Genomic DNA, 25,883 nt, shown 5'->3' with positions numbered 1-25,883 from the left:
AAGCGCCAAGTTCGACAATGGTGTTGAATTTGTAGAACGCAACGCTGATTCATCGCTCTCCCTTAACTAATTAAGTGCTTAAATAGTGCTTCAAGTGAAGTTTTTCAGCGCGAAGTCAAATAACTTTTGTGAGGCCAAAACAAGCAATTTTATATCTTATTCCGACTCCAAAAACCGTTTCTCTAGTTATAACGAAAGAACTTACCATTGCAGTTTCAGAGTTGTTTTGATTTTCTTTTCTTTTTTTTGTGAATTGATGAAAGTCTTGATTAGAATTGATATAAATGTTGTTGAAAATTGATAGAATTTTTGAATTGTAAATTGCTAAATTTTTACATCCGGGTACTCAGAGCTCAAGTATTAGATAATTGCTTTTTGAACGTTTTTAACTCTATGGGTGACTTTTTGGGCGAATGGACACAAGACAGATCCGGTATTTTTGATATGTTCTGTGTTGAAAATTAATATATTCTCGGTCATTCCGAATTCAAGACCTCAAAGATGCATATAGCTATCGGCCAAGAAAAGTCGCGCTCCAGAAAAGTCAACAAATTTTGATACTCTAAATTTCGTCCCAAATAAGCAACCTCGCCATAACTTCAGAAGGAAACATTTATTCAAGTGTTGCAGGTGTATTTGATTTTTAAAGGTTCACGGAAATCCCAATGCCATCAGGGAACCCACAAAATTATCATTTAAAAAAACAATCAAGAAATCGTCAAAGTTAGCTTTTCTAACGATGCTTTAGACCGTTCGTTTGTTATGAAAAAAAGACATAAAATGAAAATCTAATGATGGAAAAGTTTAAACGTTTTTGGTTTAAGTAAATCAAACTGTTCAAAATTGAGTCCTATAATAAAATAATTGACAACATGGTTTTCAATGGATTCAGCAACAGTTTGAGAAAAAATTGCGCGCATTCTTTTATCGTTCCTTGGCTTCTCATTGACAGTTTTTTTTTACTTCGAGCCTTAGCCTTGAGTTACAAAGCTACTCTCAATATAACTCATAACCGCTGATAGAAGGAGACTGATTTTTGAATAACCAAAAATAAAGTTTTCAAAGAAATTTAGCTCTATTAAAAACATTGTTTGCATTACAGATTATTTCCGATATTGCAATTTATCCGGCTCTTTTTCAGCTCATTGTAGATTAAAGCTAAAATTATTTTTCAAGTGAAATTGAAAGCTATATGATGTTCAAAACTCCCTCCAATCTGCACTGATGGCGTCTACAAACAAAAGTTAAATTATGCTGCTCTTCAAAATTGACCATTTCTGAAATCTGAATACAATGTACAGGTTTCTTTATAAGAAGCAACTACCAAGAAAAATACACGGTTTCACAGTTACACAAATTTCTAATACAAACAGAATTTCTATTAATTTTCTCCATAATTTTCTATTTTCGAAGCTAGTGTCAACAATAAATTTACAGGAAGCAAGCTGCTATCTTTATGCGTGAAATACATTTTTCCGAAAAATGAAGCTTTCTTTCGTTTTTCTTTTCCGCTTTTCGTTCCTATTCTGGAAATTCACTTTTGCTAACCGATTCTGCGACAACTTGGCTCCGGGGTTTGCCCGAATGACTCTTGGGGTTGACCTAACTTCTGTCGATTTCGAACCTTTCGACATGAGTGAACCTGACGGTTTCAGAACACCTGTAATTGAGTTCACTTGCGATAAGGGAAAAACATGGAGGAACCCTTTCAACAACATCACGTATCAAATGCCAGATCAAGTCTGGTCAATTGTGAATAAACCAGGCTCATTCAAAGAGGTAGAGACAAAAGTATATGAAAACATTATCGACATAAAAACAGAGAGAACGATCAAAGCTAAAGTGAAAAAGTATTGGGGGTTGTTTTCAGCGAGTGCTAGCTACAAGAAACTTTTCAACCTCATGATGAAAAACCAGAAAGTCATAACAGAGACGGAAATATTCGCATCAACTGTGGATGCTTATATGGCACCACCTGAAATTCTTGGATTGTCTGAAGATATGAAAACGATGATTGAACTCCTGCCGAAAAACATTGAAGACCACCCGGAAAAGTACTTCGATTTCATTCTTCAGTTCGGGACCCATTTCATATCAGTTGCCGAATTCGGTGGATACATCAAGCAAACTTTCGCAACCTCAGAGAGCTTCTATAGAACGAAGGGAGAAGCTACTTTATCCGTTGAAGCCAAACTATCATTTCAAAGATTTTTCGGATCATATTTATCAGGTAGTTATGATAGCCGCATTTCCGCAACTTCTCAAAATTTCCTGGACGAAACAAGCATTTCTACCAGATACCATGGTGGTGACGTCACTCAAGTTGATAAGAGCAACTTTGGTGCCTGGCAGAAATCTATTCCCTACAATCCCTGGTTGTACTCTGGAAACTTGATTCCCATTTCAGAGTTGATAAGTGATGAAGACAGAAAATATTCTATGGAGAAAGCTTTCGAGGCTCACGGACTGAAAAATTATCTGCAGGAATTGAAAGATCAAATTCTAAGCATTAATGAAAAGTACCAAATGGTGGATACAACTTTGATTAATTCTCTACTCGATAGCACTGAAGAATTGATGTCAAAAATGCTTCCCAATGAAACAGAAGTTGAACAATTATCTTCTCTCATCAATTACCATTTAGTCCCCCCAGATTGGTGGAAAGGGACACATTTGTGCATGAAAGCCCGGAGAACTGCATTTTCCTATCCATCGTACACTTGCGGCACTGGCAAGGACTCATACTGTGGCTCTGGATTTGATTACTCTCCTTTTTACAAAGATCGCTCGTACTATTCTGAACCATATTGCCAGTTGTCATGGGGTATTGTTACTCCTGTTGACGCACATGATTGGTTCAAACAGATTCAGCTGTGCTTCCGTGTCCAACCAGAATCTGATTCCTACACTTGTGGAAACGCCATTCAGAGGAATGGAACGTGTGCTCCCGTAAACAACTTCACCCAGGAATACCTGGATGCTACCACTGGTCATAACTATTGCAAGATTTACTGGAAACTGAAGGCACCTGAGAGCATCCCCTACTGGTTCCAGAATACCCAGTTGTGTCTCAATCTCGATAAACAGTCATGGTATTGCAAGGGACAAGATTACAGGCAGACCCTATGTGCATCTCATAACGAATGGACCCCATATGTTGCCGACCGGTCGCGTTATCATTACCATAGCGACTGTGGATATCAATGGGGGTTTATTGAGAAATTGATCTAATTGCAACAAGAGAACGAATACGATGAATAATCTATTAGCTCCTCTTAGTTGGGTATTCATTGGTGTGTGTGTGTGTGTGTGTGTGTGTGTGTCAGAGTATATTTGATTCGTTGGCGCTGTAGCTGTCTCTAACCAATCCTAAAATTTGTGACATTAATAAAGTCTGAATACTCTTGTAGATGTAGTTTGGTGTCATATATACGCGGGAGACTGTTAACCCTATGTAGTGAAAAACATATTTCTAGCATTGAAAAAGTCAAATTCAGATGTTTTGTTTCCATGTTTTTTGGTAACTGACAGTTAGCAATGTGGGACATAAAGTTTTTTTGCGGCAAATCATCATAACTTCCGTATTTAGCCATCTTGAAGTTGCATCCGCAACATGCTCCACGGGGGCAACAAGAATAAGAGGGTAAAACACGAATAAATCCATCAAATAAATATTGTTTCCAATTCCAGTTAGAATCCATAAACCCAAATTTAATTGAATAAAACTATATGCAACCCCCTTTGCCTAAAACCGGAGCGCAAAAAATATCAAAAAAAGCTAATCAGCAAAAACACGGGCGAGACCGGACACGGGGCGGACGAAGGTGCCGTAAGCCATTTTCACTTTAATTACTCTGTTGTTACCGTCTCTTCCAGGGAACACTTCTTCTATTCTTCCCAGAGGCCAAATACCACGTGGGGTGAAGTCTTTCAGGATCCACACCACATCGTTGACTTTGAGTAAATTCCCGTCATTTTGGTCGCTTTATCAAGGTCGGTAGGTATTCCCGGACCAGTCTCCTCCAGATGTGGTTGAGGAATTGTTGAACATTCTTCCAAGACTTCATGTTAGCTGGCTTGGTTGACGGGAAGATACCAGGGGGAAGAGAGTTGTAAGGACCCTGAAGTAGAAAATGGTTTGGCGTCAATGGTTCTTCGTTTTCCATGGCGTCCGACACGTTTGTAAGTGGTCTGGAGTTCATCATAGCTTCTGCTTCAACCATGATTGTGTGGAAAACGTCAAAAGTAAACTTTCTTGACCCTAGAATGATCAGGAGCGTCCACTTGACACTCTGGATCAGCCGCTCCCAAGCGCCGCCAAAATGAGGGCCATAAGGTGGGTTGAAGTGCCACTTTGTGTTCTGTGCTGCGAGTGCTTTGTGAATTTTGTCCTTGTCGAGATCATTCAGACACCCTTTGAGTTCTTCTTTGGCACCAACAAAGGTCTTACCGTTGTCACTGTACAAATCAGCGGGCTGACATCTTCGCGAGGTGAAGCGACGGTAGGCGTTCAGAAAAGTGTCTGTATTCAAATCTGAACAGGTTTCCAAGTGAACAGCTCGCGTTACCAGACAATTAAAGATGGGGCCTTAGTGTTTCTGAAGCTTATCTTTTTCTTCCTCAATGTAAAATGGGCCGAAAAAGTCTAATCCGCAGTTGGCCAACGTAAATTGTTTGTTTTCAGTCGGGAAGTGGCAATCAGGTAGCGGTGCCATAAAAGTCTCAATGCTTTGCGGCTCGAAACGTCGACAAAGGAAACATTTGTATCTAATGCTCTTCAGTGTTCTGCGGAGACCAATTACGTAGTACCTTTGCTGTACAAAAGCTTTAGTGGCTTCTGTTCCCTAATGCACACAGATGCGATGGGCATGTTCGAGGTATAAACGACAAATGTGATCTTTTGCATGAAGTAGTATTGGCCGCTTGGCCAACTCGAGTTCACTGGGAGCAAAAATTAGCCTTCCAGAGACGCGTAATATGCCGTTCTTATCAAGCATTGGGTTTAACGACCTGTGTTTGAATTTCGGGTCCAGTTTACGGCTACCTTTTAGCAATTCGATGACGGTTGGGAAGCTATTGACTTGCGACATTTACATCAAGTAAGATTTTGATAATTCAATGTCTTCAACAGTGTATTGATGGTGATTGTCACGCTGTTTCTTCGCTCTTTAGATCAGATTGAAAACAGTAGCTATCGTTAGCAAAATCTTTGTCCATGTTGAAAACTGTTTAGGGTCGAGTACTGGTGTCTTGGTTCTTAAGGATTGTTGCAGATTGTGTTGTTGCAGCACAAATCGGCATTTCCTTTGTAGTTCTACAAAAGACATCATTTGTGGAGAGAAAATCTGGTGGCTTAAACCATTTTGCTTCAATTTCCTTGGGTTCTAAACCACGAGTACCATGATCAGCTGGGTTTAAGTTTGTCGCAATATGATTCCAATTGTCAGGTTTGCTATTTACATTTATTTCTGCAATGCGATTAGCAACAAAAACTGGTTGCTTCTTGGAAGAACCAATCCAGTCAAGGACAACTTGACTATCCGTCCAATAAAATATATTGCTGATTTCAACAGAGAGTTCATCTCTAACAAAATTTAGGAGTCGAACACCTGTGACAGATGCCTCTAGTTCCAACTTTGGAACGCTCAACTGTTTTACGGGCGCTACTTTGCATTTCCCGATCACGAATGCAGTTTGTACTTCGTTGCTGGTCTCTTTCAAGCTCCTGAGGCAGACAACAGCACACGTTGCAACAATCGATGCATCAACAAAAAGATGCAACTGGTTCTCTGTCTCCAGTAGATTCTGTGTTGTCATCTGTCGTGAAATTTCAAGTTGAGGCATAGAGTGATAACTGTTAAGGAGCTTTTGTAAGGAATGTAGAAGTTCAATTGGGAGTGGCTCGTCCCATTTTCTACCTAACTTCCAAAGTTGCTGAAGAGGAATTTTGAACTTTATTATCATTGGGCCAAGAAACCCAATTGGGTCAAAATCGATGACACCAGACTGAAAAGTTTCCGTTGAGTGTATTGTTCAGATTCTTTAGGGAATTCTCCGAGGGATTTCATGAAAAAGGTATCTTTTTCAGGGTTCCATTTTTTTCCGAGGACTCTTGTTTCACTCTTGGGCTCTGGGCTCCTCGAGGTCTTCTGGAGTAATACACTGAAGAGCCTGTTGATGGTTTGACAGGAATTTTGTGAGGCGGAAACCACCGGCTCTCAGGCAGTTCTTTACTTCAAATGCAGTCGCGTTGGAATTTTCAGGAGAGTCGAAGGACAGGATGTAGTCATCCATATAAAAATAAGACTTTATGGCGCTCTTAGCTTTTGGATATGTCTCGACGTTGTCCTCTGCGCATCTGTTTAAGAAAAAAAATGCACAAGATGGTGAGCAAATTGCACCAAAAATCAATCCGGTGAAATGAAAATGTCGCACATCATTGTCAATAGACCATAGGAAACGTAGTGCAGATTGATCTTCATTCGGATGCCGATTTGCATGAACATTCCTTCAATATCTGCCACAATAGCAAAAGGTTTTTCACGAAATCTGACCAAAATTCCTATTAGACTGTTTAAGAGGTCTGGTCCTGTTAGAAGATTGGAATTCAGTGACTCGCCTTTGAATTTTGACGCTGCATTGGCGACACGACGCACTTTGTTTGGTTTGTTTGCGCTTTGAACAGGGTGATGCGGCAAGTACCATATTTTCTCAGGTGTGGGTCTGTCATTTCCATTGGCTTGACGTAACTTTTCTCGAGATCTGTGACAAGAGTCTGTTGGTACATATCACTTAGTTTTGGATCATTATTATGTCGTTTGTTTAAACTGTTTAGCTGATTGAGGGCAGAAAAATAGTTATTTTGAAGATTGGCAGGTACTTTCCATTGAAGACCTATTCCATACATTTCGCCTGTGTGGTTGATAGTACTCTCAAGTATTCGAATGGCAGACTTTTCATCTTCAGTGATAGTATTATCTTCTTTTCTGGTACAATCGTTCTCTATTGACCAAAATTCTTGTATCAAATTGTCCAAGGGTTGTTCTGGACTTTTCCGACAGACATGGTATACAAATACTTTCGATTTGTTAGAAGATTTTGAAGAGCGGTTTCCTAGTGTGTTCAGGTACTCTCCTGCAAGTGTCCATCCAAACTTTGTCTTTACTACAAAGGGGCGGATTTCGGTGCCTTGAATTACTTCATTAGGATGCGTAAAGGCAAAAGCATTGACAACAAGGAGTGCTCCAATCTTACCTTCGGCAATGTCTTGGAAATATATGTGTCGAAGTTCATTGAATGCATCGCAAACATAGTTTAGCTCAGTGACATTGGCTGCAATAACGTTTAATGTAGGGGTGCTGTAGGCTCTGGATATTTGGAACTTTTCATCAAAGTGATTAAAAGGGCAAACTGTTATTGCTTGCTTTATTTTTGATAGGGGCATTTCGTAATCAACGCTTAGATATTGAACAGTAGTTGAAGATTGATATTCGCGTGGGAGTTCCAGGTAGTCAGAAACAGCATCTAATAAAAACGTAAACTGACTGCCGGGGTCAATGAGAGCATACGTGTCGAATACTTTATCTTCTTTGATAAAGGATACTGGCAGCAGCTGTAACTGCTCAAACCAATCTTTCGGTGTACTGGATATTTGGTTGACAGTGAAATTTTGGCTGGTAGAAAGTCCATTCAAATTCGCACGTTTCGATGACTGTTGATTATCATTATTTCCAAAATTTTTTCCGTACCTGAGATTGCTTTTGGGTTTGAATTGTGTTATTTTATTCTGAGTTGCTTCACTACTTTTTTGCGTTTGTGAGTTGTTGTCGTCTTTCGATTACCAATTTTGTTGACCTGAGGTTTTAGTTTGCTGTTGGACTTTGCTGGTAGCAAAAGCGGCATGTGTTCTGCTGAATTGTTTAGCTGGATTATGTAGTTTTGTATGGTGAAAACCATTACATAACTGACATCGCTTCGAGGAGGGACAAGTGTCTCTGCGATGTTGATTACTTAAACAATTTGTACACAAGCTATTTTTCTGGATAGTTTGAAATCGACCTTCAGGGGACAATTTATGGTAGTCTGAACAAGTTGCAACAAAATGCGGTTTGTGACATTGAACACAATTTTTGTGCTTGTTTGCAAACTGTTGCTCATTTTTGGAGCCGTTGTGTTTAACCTTTCGTTGATCTAAATCTTTCCTTTGAGACTGTCTTGCAGTTGTTTGCTTAAACTGTTCTTGAACCAATTTTTGTGCTGTCACAGAAGGATAATTACCGTTTTTGTTGTGAGTGAAGGTACTGGTTCTATTTTCCTTGTTTACTTTGTCATAAACCCTTGCATGAACATCAAGCCGTTTTTGAAACTCAACCAGGGTAGTTGTTGTAAAATTCTCTGTCAGGGTGTTTTCAGTCCATTTAGGAAGCAAGTTGTGGGGAATTTTTTCCTTCGCTTTCCTCAATAAAGTAGACCATTTAAATCCGGCTGAAAACCTAGGTTCTGAAAAGCCTGGACAAGTCTTTTTAGAAATGAAGAGAATGCTATGAAGGATTGCTTATTGTAAGAACTATTACATTTCCAGCTCTTTAATTGGTTGATAAAAGCGTTGACAATAACTGAAGGGTCGCCAAAGCGGCTCATTATCTCGTTGAGGGCTGTACCATAATGGGATGGATCACAAGAGTAAGCATGTATCAGATCCTTCGCCTTCCCCGACACTGAATTCTGTAGGTAGGTTATTCTGTGTGAATCAGTAATTGAAACGTTATTGTGAACCATTGAGAAAAAAATATTTATCTACTCGTGATAGTGCATGGGGTTACCATTAAAATTTTGCAATTTTAATGGCGGCAATTTGACCGAGCATTTTAGGTCGACGGATGTTGGCTGAAGTTCACTATTGGTCATTGAGGGGACAAATTGTCCTGTTATAGCAAACACTGGAGCCTGATGCTGCCTTACGCTTTAAGTTGGCAAGATGTTAGTTGGATAAAGATTAGGTAGAGGTGGAGGTCGCGAGTGCGAAATTTCGTTGTTTGAATGACTTTGATTTACAGCGAGTTCAGCTGCCATGTTCTTGATGGGTAAAGGATATGATAAATAAGCGTTTGTGTTGTTCTGGCCAATATCCACCATACTGTTTTGAGTAGCCAGATTGAAGCTATGGACTGGTTTGTTCGCTTCTTGAGCGGTTGTGGAATGCGTTGTAAGAAGTTGTAGATCGCTCTGAACTGACTGGATGTTTGCTTGCGCTGGGGTAGTAGTTGTGTAAACAGAAGGCCTTTGAACTGCTAATATCTGAATTGGGAAGCTAATTGTCAAGTTTGTGTTTTTTACAGGATCATTGGGACCGATGTTGAAAGAACTGACACGTTGCACAAAACTGTTTTCAGGTTTTTGAGGTTTGAGTTGAACATCTTGTTCTTTTGAAAAACAATAGCTCTGGACGTCCGAAACTACCTTTGGAGCTGCTGTTGGTTGTAGATTGTTTGTGAAACAATAATGCATAGGCTGAACGTAGTTTTGTTTAGATGAGTGAGGGTTTTGATCTATTGTCGAGTATTCAGGTCCATGATTAAGAGGCTTGTCAATAATTGTTTTGCCAAGGAATGGTTTACCACATTTATCGTGAAGGGTTGGACAAGGTACGTTGACGTTTCGGAAGCCTCTCTGACTTTCAGGGGTCAAAAATAAACTGAAACGGTTAACAAACTGCTTTTGTTTGGATTGAGAACCGCTGAATTCTAAATCCTTTGCCGTTAGAAAATTGGGTTCTTGGTTCAAGTGATGATCCAAGTCTGACTTGTTGAGAGGCGGCAAAATTAAGGTTTCTCGCTGATGATTAGTATTGGGTTGTTCCAGGGTGTTTGATGCCATTGGATGATAATGACTAGCATGATGTGTTGAGTTGGAGTCAACAAACTGGTTTCTGTTCTGTTGATTGAAATTTTGTTGTTGATTTATCAAGTGGCTTATAAGAAGATCCTGGATTTGCTGGTTGTTCAGGAACACTGATGGCTTGACTGTTCTTGGAGGAATGGGCGATGGATTAATGAAGACTGTTGTGTCGTTCGGTTGTGAACTGGCTGCTTGCTCGACAAATGTTTCTTCAGTGATAACATTACGTGTTGGTGTTGATCGTTCTGAATCCAGTCGTCGGCTGCTTGGGCGAGAGAGAATTGTGAGGTAATCGCGAAATTTTGTTGAGGACTGGCTTAATAGACCATCATCGTCCAATGTGTCAACTTCCAGTTCGGATTGCTGCAGTCTGGATGTTAGGGCTTTCTGTCTGTCGAGAATCGAAGTTGCTGTACTCTGGTGAGGCTTGGTCCTCAACACTGCTTCTGTCTTCTTGTCCAATTCTGTTTGCAGCGTTTTGGCTCTGTTTATCAGTAGTTTTAATTATCGGAAGCTCTTTATATCGTCTATTTCGTTCTGTAACAATTCAAGCTGGCTTTTCAAAGAACTTTCCGTTGATTTAAACATATTTACTGCAAACTGACACTCGTCGTTGTTCCTTTGTGACATCTTTGATCTCGGTTGTTGTTGCTGCTGTCATGCTTGTCTTTCAGGTTAAAATGAAAACGGCTAAAAACCGCAGCGACAAACTTTTGATGTCAAAATCTAATTTGGCTAATCAGCCAAAAAAATTTCCTATAAAAGTTCAGCGACGCAAATTTTTTCAAAAACAAGAATCTTAAGGTTGTGATGGTGCTAATTATAGTAGACTTTATTTACTAAAAAAAGAAAAAATCGTTCGAACGTTTATCGTCCTTTTTTTAACAGGACCAAATAACTGCTACGAATAGGTTTTCTTTTTTGTTTTCAAATAGTTTTTTTTCGGACAATGACTGTAAACTTTAGTTTGTGCTTTCTCCCTGAATGTAAGCAAAAAACTATTAGTTCTACTGTTTTACTTTTACGAGAAGCCCAAAAGGAGACTGCTGAAAAAAAATTATATAATGTTTTTTTTTGCGGAGCGAGTAGGCAACGAGGGTTACAAGAAAAAACGTTGGTTGTTGAGTTGTCTTTGTGTTGATTTAGGAAAACCCACTGAGGACTTTACTGTGTAGAACTGCTTGAGGTGCTTGAGAGATGTTTTGCTCTTCTTGAAATAATTGAAATCTTCTAAATGGGGTGACTACTGATACCAAAAAGAAAAGCCTTCTCATATTACAATGGTGACTTCTGAAACCAGTAAAAATTATCGATTGCTTCTCGGTAACTACTGGAACCGTGCAAAATTTGTTCTTCTGATTGGTGACTACTGAGACCAGGGGAATAGGGACTTCTTATCGGTGACGTTTGTGACCGCGGACAAGGAAAAAATTAAACGGTTCTTAAAGTTAACAGAGGAAAAATTTTTGCGTTTGTTTTTTTTGCTGAAGGCTATATTTTATATATATCGTTTTGCAAATCTTTCAAAAAATCAGAACTTTGTTCTAGCTGGGAAGTTGTTTTATGTGTTTTGCTTTTTTATCGGAGGTGTTCTTGGGATTTTGTAATAACTGTTTTCTATTTTCAAAGAAACCAGTTTCGAACTTTTTTCTGTAACTCTTATTGATTCCAGACTCCGAATATAATATATTCGAAGAGAAATATTTTGAGACAAATTCAAAATTTTACTCAAAAAATGAGTTAGACTGGTTGATTTACAATTTAGTTTTTTTTGTGCAGTCCGAAAATCGAAACCGTTTTTCTTTTCTTTTTTTTTCGAAAGGCCTTTTTAACTTCCCTTTTTTTGAGGCTGACTAATATATCTACTAAATATCAACTTTCGGCAATTGCACCGTAAGTCAGAGGGCTAGTTTGACAACTTGGTTTGCTTCTCAAGGCGTTGTGTAGTCAGAAAAATAAACTATTTTTCTGAATTTTTTCTGATATCAAAAAAGTTTTCTTGGCAATTCGCGTTACTGAGATCACAATTCAATGTATTGACCTAAATAGCTTTCTCTCCAGTGTAAAATTAACTCACAGGGCTAGCATAAGAGTTCAAAAATGCAAATAGACAGGATATAAGGTCAGGAAATCAGAGTTTTTTTTTAATTTCTCTGGCTTCAGAAGAAATTTTAAAAAATTCCTGATCTTTCTTGTTTTTGAGATCCCAGTGTACTATATCGACCCAAAATAGCTTTGTGGCTACTGCAAAACTAACTCACAAAGATAGTTTAAGAGCTTATTTTGTGAAATAATAGGGTATGGGGGTCAGAAAATCGAAATGGGTTTTTTGATTTTCTGATTTCAGAAAAAATTTTCTGACAGTTCTTGTCTTTGATGACTCAGTATACTATATCGACCCAAAATAGCTTTCTGGCTACTGCAAAACTAACTCACAAAGATAGTTTAAGAGTTTATTTTGTGAATCAATAAGATATGGGGTCAGAAAATCAAAATGGGTTTTTTGATTTTTCTGATTTCAGAAAAAAATTTCTGACAATTCTCGTTTTTGATGACTCAGTATACTATATCGACCAAAATAGCTTTCTGGCTACTGTAAAACTAACTCACAAAGATAGTTTAAGATTTTATTTTGTGAATCAATAAGATATGGTGTCAGAAAATCAAAATGGGTTTTTTGAATTTTCCGATTTCAGAAAAAATTTTCTAACATTTCTTGGTTTTGAGATCCCTGTGCAATACATCGACTAAAATGGGTTTCTGGCTACTTCAAAACAAACTCACAGGGCTAGATTAACAGTTTATACTGTGAATCAACAGGATATGTGGTCAGAAAATCAGAATGGGTTTTTTGAATTTTCTGATTTCAGAAAAAATTTACTAACATTTCTTGTTTCTAAGACTCCATTATGATATATCGACTAGAATGGCCTTCTCGCTATTTGAAAACTAGCTCAAAAAATAGTTCGAAGGCTTTTTTGGTACTTCATTAGAATATGCAATCAGAAAATCAAAATGGATTTTTTGATTTTTCTGATTTTTGACCGTTTTTCTGATTTTTGGCCTTTTTCTCACCAAATTTTACTTTCAAAGTAGTTAAATTGCTTTTACTTGCTATTAGAATAATAAAACTAGTCAAAGTTTATCAATCGATGTGTTATAGTAACAGAAAACAAGTTTTTGGGGGACAAATTTCAATTTTTTGATGGCTTTTTGTCGAAAAAATTAGAGATTTTTGGCTCGATTTAACCGGGGAACAGGACATCAGAGGTGGCGTCTGAGACCTCGGGCGGACTTCTGCTGGTGACGTCTGAAACCAGTAAAAAAGAACTAGAATCTCTTGTAGGGGTGACGTCTGAAACCCAACTTCCAAAATGAATTGTCCTTGGTGTTATCTGATTCCAGTAAAAAATCCATGCAGGAGATCATTGTCTGCTCTTGTCACAACCAAGTAATCGTTAGCGTCTGTAATTGTAACATCAGAAGGTTGAATGTCGGTTAGTTACCATTAATATGTAGTGAAAAACATATTTCTAGCATTGAAAAAGTCAAATTCAGATGTTTTGTTTCCATGTTTTTTGGTAACTGACAGTTAGCAATGTGGGACATGAAGTCAAGTTTTTTGAGGCAAGTCATCATAACTTCCGTTATTGGCCATCTTGAAGTTGCATCCGCAACACCCTATCTTAATATTTGATAAAAGGTCACTCGCCTATTAACTAGTTCAGTTGTAGGGACTATGACACAATGTTTGATATCCTCATAGGATTAAGGTATATATATATATATATGTATATATATATATATATATATATATATATATATATATATATATATATATATTCACTGTTCCCTTCTATTAAACAGCTTGAAGGCATGACAACAGAATTGGCTATTCAAGATGGGGTAGGTTGGGGGGTAAAATGACATGCCAGGTATTTAAACAATTTAAATAGCCAATTTTTTTGTTTCATATTACAAGGACGTACCTACAATTCTTCCAAGAATCGAAGACCTATAGAATTGTCATGAGTGAGAACAATTATACCTGTCAAATTACAGCAATCTCTTGAGCAACAATCATTCCAGTTGAAATAAGAGAAGTTTTCAAGTACTGATAACTGAAATCCAACATACAAATTACCAAAAAAAATCAGGTAGAACAGTCCGATTGTGATTTTTTCTAAGGTGATTTCTTGTTGAAACCCTTTAAAGTATTTAGTTTTTTTCATTTTGAAAAATTTCTTTCCTGAAGAACAGCAATTCTCAATAGTTCAGAGTTTTTCGTTTTTGGTTTGCATTTCAATGAAAAGTTAGCAAGTCTGTCAAAAACATAAGTTTTTTTCTGGAAAACTTCTGGAAAAAAATTTTGATTTTACTTTTGTAAAACGTTATTATCGGACGTTTTTAAACACAGAGTTTTCAAGGAATTTAATTTTGGCCAAAAATCTATTTCTGTTTGATAGTTTTCGGTCCCGCATAGTTTTTGAAAACCGAAAACACAAACTTTCAAATTTCTTTTTTTATAAGTCTTTGGCTTTCGTGTATTTTTCAGTATTGAGTTTTGCGACTTAGCAAAAAATGCAGAAGAGTTAAAGCAGCCGCTTTTATAGAACTTATATTGATTTTTCCGACTCTTTAATGAAACATTATTCACAAGTCTATCAAGCAAACTTTGGTTAGCCCGTACCGAATTGCAAGTGTTAATCAGTACTGGGCAATTGTAATTGCAAGTCTCCCATTTAATATATTTTGATCACTTTCTTGCTGGAAATTGCTTCTTTTAATCGTATAATATTGGCACAAAAGTAAAACTTTTAGCTGTGGTGGTGGTGGTGCAGAAAGAAGGACAAACGTCTAGGGTGAGGGCGAGCACGGAACTTTGTTTTTGTTCTTGGCCCAAGTCTGACCATTGTAAAATTAGACTGAACGCAAGTCTGGCAAGTCAGAAAAGTGACATGAATCATCAATGATTCAGTTACGAAGATTTTGCATTTATTAGGTATTGCATTTATACTGGTCCAGTACTCAAACGCACTTGGAGTTAGGTATACGCGGAGTGTATTAGTCAGGCAAAAGAGTGATTGAAAAATAATTGACTCATTTCTGTGCCTTCTCAGAGATATTGCTCGCCTGCTTACATTTGCTGGCACCTTAGATCCAAAGTTTGTGCTCGAAATGTCCTCAGATCTGCGGGCGATGAGCTCCACCTGAGATTTTTTTTAAAAAAAAGTTTGTTCAAACAGTTTTTCTGGGCTGTTTATTTGGTCACGTAGTTCACTAGTCATTGTCAAGATGTTTTCATTTTGGGTTAATTCCGACAAAATAAAGAGCGCAGGATAACTGGAATCTCTCAAATTAGATGTTGCAACAAAACCAGCTACGGTGACATTCTTGGTATTTAGGGGTCGGAAGAACGTTTTTTTTTAACCACAAAGCTTCGCTTTTTGCTCCAAATCCAATATTTACTGGATAACTTATTAATATGCAATTCTACTATTTTTATTCTTACCTGATCACAGTGGAGAGAATAAAAACAAACATTTTACACGTGGAAAAAAGAAAAAATGCTGTTGAAATGAGACTCATAAACTGTTGATCTGTTATATTGATAACAACCGTTATGTTAACCAAGTTAATTGTCAATTAAAACTATTACACCTTAAAAAATATTTACTGGAGCTTTGATCGATGGACCTACTTTGTTTTAAAACCCAAAGAGAGGAAATCCACGATGCGATGATCCATCTCTTTCGTATAATGTTGTCCTTCAACGCGTGTTTTGTCGGGGAATGGTGCTGAGAGCATAAACACGAGATATCAATCATTCTTTTCATATTATTTCTTCAAACAGCTGTCCGAAATATTTGACTGAGTTAGCAGTAAAACAGTTTCATTCCAACATAAATTTCAGGAGAGTTCCGTGTACAATTCTACAAACTAAATGTACATCTAATCTAAGGAAAAACTCAACTTCACTCGGAATTATAGCACATTTAGTTTTTATCACAGAAAATTATTGACTTAGCACTGTGAAACGGCATTACTTTTGACTTTAAGATCATGTTATTAGTTGTAGGAGAATGTAGTTGCAGAATGTAGAAAAGGGAGATATTTAGGAAGCATTGGTAGCAGAGTGGGAGCAAAGTATCCAACGAAGAATCGCCTGAATCTCTCAGTTTCTCCCCTTCTTAGCAAGCTCTTGCTTAAAATCTTCAGACCTCATGTATGGAAATACTATACCCGCAAAACATTTTCATAGAAAGATGATGTCAAATTGTGTGGGTTGATCTTTTAAGGATTGTCTTAACAGTTTCAATATCCGCTTATTCAGTTCAAAAAGTTAAACTCTGGACAAATGTTTACACATCTTAGAGAAAAAAGAAAAAACACCAATTTTTAGCCCTCAGTATCTAGTTTTGATCTCTACGAAAATCCCAAAAATTTCAAAAAGGGAGAACCATTTAAAATTTTGAAGTAAAAAATGAAAAGGAATTAAAAGATCTCTCTGTGAAATTTTGCGCGAAATTTTGAAAACACGGTGAAAATTGTCACAATAATGGTTAAGTTTTTAAAGGGAGTTGTATTTGTCAATTGTAAATCGTTAGAGTTTCAAGCCAAAAATATCACGATTTAAACTATTTGAACAAAATTTCCGAAAAAATTCAATTTTTTTACGCGAAATTCTCTTCAAACTTCTGTTGTTTATCGAACTCTCTGTTTTCTGCAGAATAAAAAATTTTGGACGAAGCAAAACTCCAATGTTTATTTTTTATCGAACTCATTTTTGGAAAATAGAAGACTTCGAACAATTTAGAGATTTTAAATTAGTGAAATTCTATTTTGAAAATGGAAAAAAATAAGCAGAAGAATGAAATATTTTCTAAATTCTAGAGTTCTTTTCGGAAAAAAATTTGCCCTTATTCCTCAAAACTATCCACTTCATTTGTTTACAAACAGTTGATGCTTGGAAAAAAAACACAGTTTTATCGTTTTTATTGTTTTCCTTATAGTCTCAGAACAAATCGCTCGACCGAATCTGCTCTGGTGTGGCGAAACACAAAATAATTTAAGGGTAAGAGAACTTGTGGAGCAGCTGGAAACACTTAATACATATGTTCATAATTTTTTTAAAACAGAAGAAAAATTTTTGACTTCCCTGTGTTTTGAAACTCGACCTCGAACTACTCTTTTGCACCTTGTGGGCATGTTCATTATAAGATAAAATAAATTGATATATACTTGTTAAACTCCTCAAAAAATAAGGATTTTGTTACAAGAGTTTTTTCATTTCTTAGAAAAGTTATTAAAATATTCAATTTCTCATAAAATGCTCCGAAGAGTGAAAACGCAACAACGGATAAGTTACTAATGCCAAAAACTCTTAAATGGTGCCAAATTTAAGCTTCAATGAACATAGTTTTATATCCCCAAATTGGAAACGAGTTGAGCAGAGTGCAAAAACTGTAGAAAATTGTTAAAAATTGGAAAACTCACTCAAAATTTGCAACAAATTGTGGTTAAAAATAGGTTCAAATTCACATTTTTGTTGATTAAACTCAGTGGGTTTTGCAACTGGGAGATTCTTAAATAAAAATTGGGCCATTTACTCTTGAAACATCAAGAACGAAAATGAAAACATCAGAAAAGGTCGTTTAAATTTTTTCAGCCACACTTACAGTTTTAAAGTCCGCACTTAGTTTTACAAATAAAACCAAAAACGTTTAAATGAACGTTGACGAACCACGATTAAAGACGAAATTTAAAAAAAGAAAATGGTTTGGTTTGCATTTTTGTGTTTGTCTGCCTTGTGTGTGCTTTTGTGGGTGTTTGTATATGAGTGCATATGTGTAGGCAATATTCGCGTTGTTTGTTTGTAGGAAAGAGCGGGAGGGAGTAAACGAGAGAGATAGGATGAGAGTTCGCATAGAAATTTGGCAATCTTTCAGTTGGTTAGCAGTCAGTGTTGGTCACTGCTAAATGGTAGTTAACTGTTTTTGATGTCGTGATATGGTTGATATTTATTGTTCTTCACAGGCCTTTTTATGAAAAGATCGGTTATTTCCCAGCATTCTTCAAAAAGTACTGACTTATTTGGTCACATCATTTTTATTTTGCTAATCAGAAGTACAAATACGCATTGGCCTAACCAGTAGTGGGGAAAAGGTTCTATCCAACCAACCACTCAACAATAACGTGTATTCGTGCTAGGTTGAATGTGTATATCCACTATATACACTATCTATCATTTCCTGTCTCACTTAGTGCAATCCACTAGTACAGAGTTAAGCGGGTAATTATAATTATCAGACTGATAGTTCGGGTTCTATCCTCACTGACTCCAGTGAACATATGCAAGTACAAGTGTGACTAGAGAGACCGTGTAAAAAGAACGTAAACCAACTTGCAAAAAAAAATAATAAAATTTTCAAATTTTCCCCTAATCAAAACTTAATCAATCTAGAACTAAAACTTTCTGTGTCACTTGGTGTAGTGGTTTAACCATCGAGTCTAGTTAAGTTGCTTTAGCAATGCTTTAGCAAACGGAATGTTTGGGGTTCCTTCCTCACTGACTCCAGTGAACGTCCCCCGATCGGCGAAGCCGCCTTTCAGGATTTAATGAATTACTATAAAACTAAGTGAGACAAAAAAACCAAATTCACAATTCTTAATAAGGATGATCCCTGCTGTGAGACTATATATGGGACACACTGTGATGGGTATACATTCAAAAACACTGAGATCGGTGGAAACACAGTGATTAGTGTTTTTCAGTGTAACTAGAGAGACCGTGTAACAACTTCAAGGATAATCTGCACAAATTCAACTTAACTCTAAACTTCTATATTAACTTTTTCAGCATATTCCTTGAATCTATCTTTGGTATGTTTATATCTATATCTATGCAGATAAATACATAATCTGCATCTCCCATTTCTAAACCTGAAGAAAGAAGTACGCTTATAAACATTACACATATTACACTCTAGATATTGATCTGGATTAACATAATGTTCTCCTAAATCTTTAATATAATCTTTTACTTTAACTAGGTCATTGCACATATAGCAGCATTAATCTAATTCTTTACAATCATTACAACACTCCATCTAAAGTTAATTTTCACACTTATCACAGTTCATTTTTTATTTTTTATTTTTGAAAAATTATTTTTTTCCAAAAACTTCCCTAATAAAATACACCATGTTTCACTCAACAAACAGTAATGTAAACTTCTGTGATATCTGTAATTTATCTTTCAATTCGATGAAGGATTTTCTAAAACACACTTTATCGAGTGACCACCAAAAAAGAGCGAGGGATATGATTATGGATCTTGATGAAGCTGAGACGGCTTCACTTCCACAAACCCAGCCGTGATTATGCTCCAAACTAAAATTAGACCTATACTTGAAAACATGGGGACAGTGTATGACCCAGAAGAAGATGACTACATTCTCGTTCCTAAAACTGGGTCTAAAATTGGACTCAAAACTAGGGCCAAACCCCAAACTAAAACTGGGTCTAAAATTGAACTTGAAACAAGGGCTAAACCCCAAACTAAAACTGGGTCTAAAATTGAACTTGAAACTAGGGCTAAACCCCAAAGGGGCTTCGCCCTTGGCCCCCCAACTGTAGTCCAATGTTGCGTCTGTGGCCAAAATTTCAAAAATGATATAGGTCTACAAACTCAAATGAATATACACTGGAGCGAAAACATAGCCCAGGACAATAATTTTAATATTCAATCAAGCTTCAATCAAAGACAGTTATATATTACTACACCTGATGACCTTTGTATCAAAGATATTACTTAGACAATAGATTACATATTAGACGGGTTCAAACAAATTAAATTCTATAAATGTAAGGTCACTGCTAATTGCGTATATAGAAAGAGAACTCCTGGAGGTCGAGGTGGTGAAGAAGGGGTCGCAAAGACTATTAAAATAAACTTTAGAACAGATGAATATATGACTAAAGACCATCGACTGAATCTAAGCCAATGACTTGATCATGTTAAAGAAACATATGAAGGCTATGGTTACGATTATGAAATTATAGGAATATAAGACTTGCAATTAAACATACAAAGAACTAAGCCATCATTAGGATCTCATACTGATCTACCACTCGGACTAAGAAGTAAAACTAATGCGATATTAAATATTAGAAACAATAATTTTAACTGCTTGCGATTATGTATTACAGCTACATTATTCCCTGCAGCTGATCAAGCAACCAGAGAAATTAAAAATATTAATAACCTGGTTGATGACTGGGAAGATAATGAAAACACTAATGATTATTTAATAAGATTGAAGAATAAATATAACATCAACATTTGGTTTTTTATGCCTTTAACTAGATATGGGTCTATAACAAAAAATAGACCTATAATTAAGGATAGGCCCACAACAGAAGATAAACCTACAACAGAGGATAAGCCCCCAACTGAGGATGGTGTAAGGGCCTCCAGCCTTGGTTCCCAACATCGACAAAGTCCCAAAATACTAAAACAGAAGTATTACAGAAATATTCAAACTTCGTCAAAGGTCGTTAGAATGTAAGAATACTAGTCTGGAATGAACACGCCGCTTTAATTAAAAACATAGAAGTATTATTGGAAGGACCTTAAACCTAAAACACGAATCATTGGTTTTGTGATTATTGTTCTCTTTGATTTCCCACTCAACAAACATATGAAACTCATGAATGCTGTACACAAATCAAGACAAAGATTGTGTGCCCTAAATTAAAACAAATCAAATTAAAGAACCAATACAGACAACAAGAAGTGATGAATGTCATCTACAACGATATTGAATGTTATATGGTTGGCATTAATGAAAAAATTGGTGATAATACATATAAAACATCTGGCCATCTACCTAATGCCATTGGCTTCAGTTGGAATGGTGATTACAAATCATATTTTAGTCCAGACTGTGTCAAAGATTGTGTCAGAGATGTAATGGAAATAGAAACTGAGAATAATTTCAAGTTAAACAAACCTATAATATTTAATAAAGAAGATTATTTATATCATGATACCAATAACACTTGTCGTATTTGTAATAAACCTTGCATTAAAAAAGTTAGAGTTCAATGTCATGAAAGAGGTAATTAGAGAGGTCCTGCTTGAATTATTTGTACCTTAAACTATAAACAACAAAACTTCTTTCCAGTTATTTTTCATAATGGCAAAGGCTATGACTTCAATCTAATATTTAATGAGATATTTAAACAGAATAAAAATAGGAGAAATAAGAGAAGGGTTGATGTATTACCTAGTACTAATGGTAAAGCTAGAATGTTTAGAGTAGGTATACTAAAGTTTATAGACAGTTACAATTTTATGACAATGTCTTTGTATAAAAGAGCAAATGTTTATCAAGTTAAATGCAAATTATTATATCCCTATGAGTACTTTAAGGATGAGAATAGCTATAAAAATAAATTGGGTAATCTATCGATAGAAGACTTTAGATCATCGCTAACAGCCAAGCTACCAACTCAAGCAGATTTTGATAATTTTAATAATTAAAATAATATGAAAGCAGGTAAAAAAATTGACACTAGAGCATATGGAGAATGATGTCAGAATATTAGAACATTGCTTCAATCTTGTTGTTAAGTTAAACATAGACATTTATGAACTCAATCCTCTGCATTATATCAGTCTACCTGGTTTCAGCTTTGATTGTTTCCTCAAATTAAGAGAAGTTGAATTAGATACAAAACAAGATGACAAATTGCTAAAAGATTTCATTATTGCAATGAGAGGTGGTATATGTGATGTTATGGGTAATTGATATATTAAAAATAGAAGTCTTAGTCAAAGTCAAATTCAAAGTAATAGGTCTATCGCAGAGCATGGTGAAGCGGCCTTTGGCCCTGGTTGGTGTAACAAGGCTTGCCCTTCCCCAGCATTGACGAAGTCCAATGACCGGAGGTCCATATGGTACATCGATACTAATAACTTATACGGTTACGCACTAATGCAAAAGCTGTCATATAAAGACTTCAGCTTTAGTGATTGTACTCTAGACGGTGTTTTAAACACTCAAGATGATAGTGATTATGGCTACTGGCTTATCTGTGATTCTCTAATGAATGTAAAATTAGAACTACCAACTTCCAACTACTACCTCATAGAAGAGAAGTAGAGAATAATGAACTAGGATATAAACAAAACCTCCAACTTCTTCAAAAAGTGAGAAACTAATATTAGATTAGAGTAATAAATATGAATATCCAGTAGAATACAGAAGGTTAAAGTTTGTTGTTAAGATGGGTATAAAGGTTACTAAAGTGTTCAGAGAATAATTAAATTTAAACAAGATTATATTGTTAGAGATTATATCGAACTCAATACTAAAATGAGAGCAGAAGCTAAAACTGTGGCTGAGAAGGATATATTCAAGTTAATGAATAATTCCCTATTTGGTAAAAATTGTGAGAACCTATTGAACTATTTCGAAGCTAAGATTAGCATAGATGATTATGAAATACTTAAAGCTGTAAAAACCAACATTTAAACATAATTAGATACGATAGTTACATTCTAATAGAATTCTTTAAAAAAGAAATACAATATGATAAACCAATATACTTGGGCTCAGCAGTATTAGAATTAAGCAAACTCTGCATGTATGAATTCTTTTATGATGTATTACAACCATCACTCAAAGATCTAATGCTGCATTATATGGATACTGATAGCTTTGTAATAAACTTTAGCGACGGTAATGTTGATGATAAATACATGGACTTAAGCAATCTTGATACCCCAATCAAAACTAATAATAAAGTCCCAGGCAAATTCAAACATGAACTTGGAAGTAGAGAGAGAGAAATTTTCATAGTATTAAAACCAGAGACTAACAGCTTAGTTACCCAGGCTGAACCCCAAGGATGAACCCGTTTAAGAACAGAACAGCAAAAGAGAAAGGAATAAAGAAAGAAAACAATGGCAAACATGGAGATTACTATAATTCATTAATTGCATTAATGGATAATAAAGAAAGAATTGTAGAAGACTGTAGAGTGAAAAAAAGTTGGGGATTAGATGTCAACAATAAAAACTAGTAAAAGAAGTCTGAATAACATTGATGATAAAAGATTCTATGTAAATAATATTAAAAGCTATCCTCATGATAAGAGACTATATCTATTTAAAAGAGATTTAATAAAAAAGATTAATACTACTCCAATAGAGCTATTTAATAAAATTAGGGTTAGATGAAAGTAAAGAGGCATCAATAATAAAAGTCTTGAACTAGCTAATAATGATGATAGAAAGTTTATTGAAGCTGCTATTAGATTATATAAAGATTTATAATGATTTATCTAAATGGTTTAGAACCTTAATTTCTATATTATTTTTATATTATTTTTATATTAGTTTTATATTATTTTATATATAAAAAAAATGACAAAGCTAATTAAACTTATCGAATTAAATAAACTAGAAAAACTAAACAGAAAGAATAGATTAAAAGATACATTAAGAGCAATAAATTGGCAAAATCGACAGTTAGATAAACAAATTAAGATGATAGAGCAAACTAGAAACAAGGCAATAATGATGTCTAATGAAGCATTAATGAAGCCTGATAAAACCACTAAGGAAACTCAAAATATAGCACCAGTTTATGTTGATACAAAAACAGCCAAATTTCTTCATGACATGGGGGCTCAAACTAATCCTCAATTAAAATAAATCTCGTGCATTTACCTAATAAGAGATATAAATTGAATGGTGTTAATATAACTCTAGAGCAGGGTGCATTTTTTGTTAAAGATAATATATATGATTTATCAGAAGGATTTACTAACTTTCTTACTAAACCAAATGTTACATATGATGATATCGAGGAAGATGAAAACAAAATTGAAATGTTTTTACTAGATATTGGATATGATTTAAAACGGCGATAAGAAAAGCAGTAGATATAGAACAACAAAATGTATACTGGGGGTAGAAGATAAAATCTATGGCAGTGGTTTAACTAAAGATAAACTCGACAATCATAGCTGTAACTCCTCCAACAACTTAACAGGAAGATTAGAATTACTTATACTAGAAACAAAAGCTGGTCATGATGGTTTATATGATGAAATGTTAAATATATCTAAACAACTATTATCTATGAAAATTATTAATCAATATCAACTACACCGTTTTGTTTTTAATTATGGTAAATGAGCAAAGCTATGACTACGTCCATGAGTAAGCATACAACCATGTCCATGTGTAAGCCTATAATGAAACAACAAAGCACAATTAAAACTAAACAACCAGTAGCTAAAGAAGTATTCAGTCCTCAAATAACAAAGGATAGAAGAGAAAGAATGACACCCTTATATGAAGATGAAACATGGTCAGCTGGTTTAATTGATAAGTCATCTCTAAATAAATACAATAACAATTAAAAGTTTATATTAACAGTTATAGATATATTCGCAAAATATTCATGGGCTATTCCATTGAAGAAAAAATCTGGTTCATCTAAAACTAATGTTTTTAAGATTGTATTAGGTGAGGGTCCACATGGTGGCTCTGAAAGTCGAAAACCAAAAAATTTTTGAGTAGATAGAGGTAGTGAGTTTTACAATCAAACATTTAAATTTTTACTTACAAAGTATGAAACTTAATTATATTCTACTTATAGTGATTTAAAGGCCGTATTCATAGAGAGATTTAATAGAACATTATTACACATAATTATTAAACCAATGTTCATCAATGGGGATGGTAATTGGGTAAGTGTATTAAATGATGCTGTTAAAACATATAACATTAACATTCACTCTACTATTAATATGACACCCGTTGATGTTTCTAATACTCCTGCTAAAGTTAGATATATTATATCTACTTCTACTAAGATTAAACCAAAGGCTTAACTTGGCTACGCCCAACTTAAAGTTGGTGATTATGTCAGGAATACTGACAAACGTAATATCTTTTCTAAAGGATACACTTCTAACTGGAATAGAGAGTTATTTAAAGTTAAAGAAGTTTTAAAAACACAACCGCCAACATATAAGATAGAAGATATTAATGGAGAGATAATAGAAGTTAAACATTATGAACAAGAACTATTAAAATCTGAGTTCGATTTTGAATCTGATAAAAAGAGTTTTGGAATCTTTAGATATAGACCTCCGGTCATAAGCCAGCAAGCTGAATAGACCTACGGTCATCTACAAGGTAAATTCAAACATTTCTGTAAACAAAAACAAAGATAACATTAAATAGATTCAACCAGGCTAAACAACAATCGGAAAACCCGCTTCTCGGTTCAGCAATGAGCAATAATCTAACAACAAATAAGGCCCGTCAAATTTTCTTAGAAGATAACGATAATATTGACATGAAGGATACCTATAAAGTTATTTAAAAAACCCACCCAAGGATGAAAAAAATGTTTTTAATAAAAAGTATTGTGACAATAACTTATTATCATCCAATAAAAAAAACAGAGATTTTAAGTAAAAGTATACTGAACTAAGAAAGGATGATTTTGATAAAAATACAACGAAACCATTACAACTAAACAAAATACCAGTTATTGAAGAACTAATTAATGAGTTTATCAAATCAACAAATGAAATTACAATTACTGTTAACTTTTGTAATAAAGTTGCTTATGATACCATCTCTAAGTATAATCAATTAAAACTAGAGATTGATAATAAAAGCTTAAATCAGAATATTACTAACACAAAGCTAGATGATAAGTTCACTACTGGTCCAAAGGAATTTGAAGAAGTTAATGAAAGGACTATTTGTTTTATAGATGAAGCCCTTATAAAGAATAAAAAGACAATATCGCAATATATAATAGCTAAATTATTAGAAAAAAAGCTAGTAGATAACAAAGAACGAGCAAGACTAGAGATGCATTATGATTTTAATCAAGAAGATATAATTAAAGAGATTGAGATTTATTTTACTATACAGATATGACTATGAA

The 25,883-nt window shown here is 35.2% G+C and overlaps 1 protein-coding gene across 1 annotated transcript; it reads left to right on the top strand.

Moving 5' to 3' along the window:
- The first annotated feature begins 1,492 nt into the window (after positions 1-1,492).
- On the top strand, positions 1,493-3,432 carry LOC142357316 (perivitellin-2 67 kDa subunit-like). Its single transcript, XM_075408964.1, has one exon. The coding sequence runs from the start codon at positions 1,585-1,587 to the stop codon at positions 3,229-3,231; it is 1,647 nt and encodes a 548-aa protein (XP_075265079.1). The 5' UTR covers positions 1,493-1,584; the 3' UTR covers positions 3,232-3,432.
- Positions 3,433-25,883: the final 22,451 nt, after the last annotated feature.

Source organism: Convolutriloba macropyga, unplaced genomic scaffold (genome assembly GCF_964194025.1).
Source record: "Convolutriloba macropyga unplaced genomic scaffold, txConMacr16.3 SCAFFOLD_1646, whole genome shotgun sequence".
NCBI lineage: Eukaryota > Metazoa > Xenacoelomorpha > Acoela > Convolutidae > Convolutriloba > Convolutriloba macropyga.
This window is presented reverse-complemented; position numbering and strand designations above follow the sequence as displayed.

Coding starts and splice junctions, on each gene's coding strand:
- LOC142357316 (XM_075408964.1), top strand. CDS start 1,585: ATGACTCTTGGGGTTGACCTAACTTCTGTCGATTTCGAACCTTTCGAC.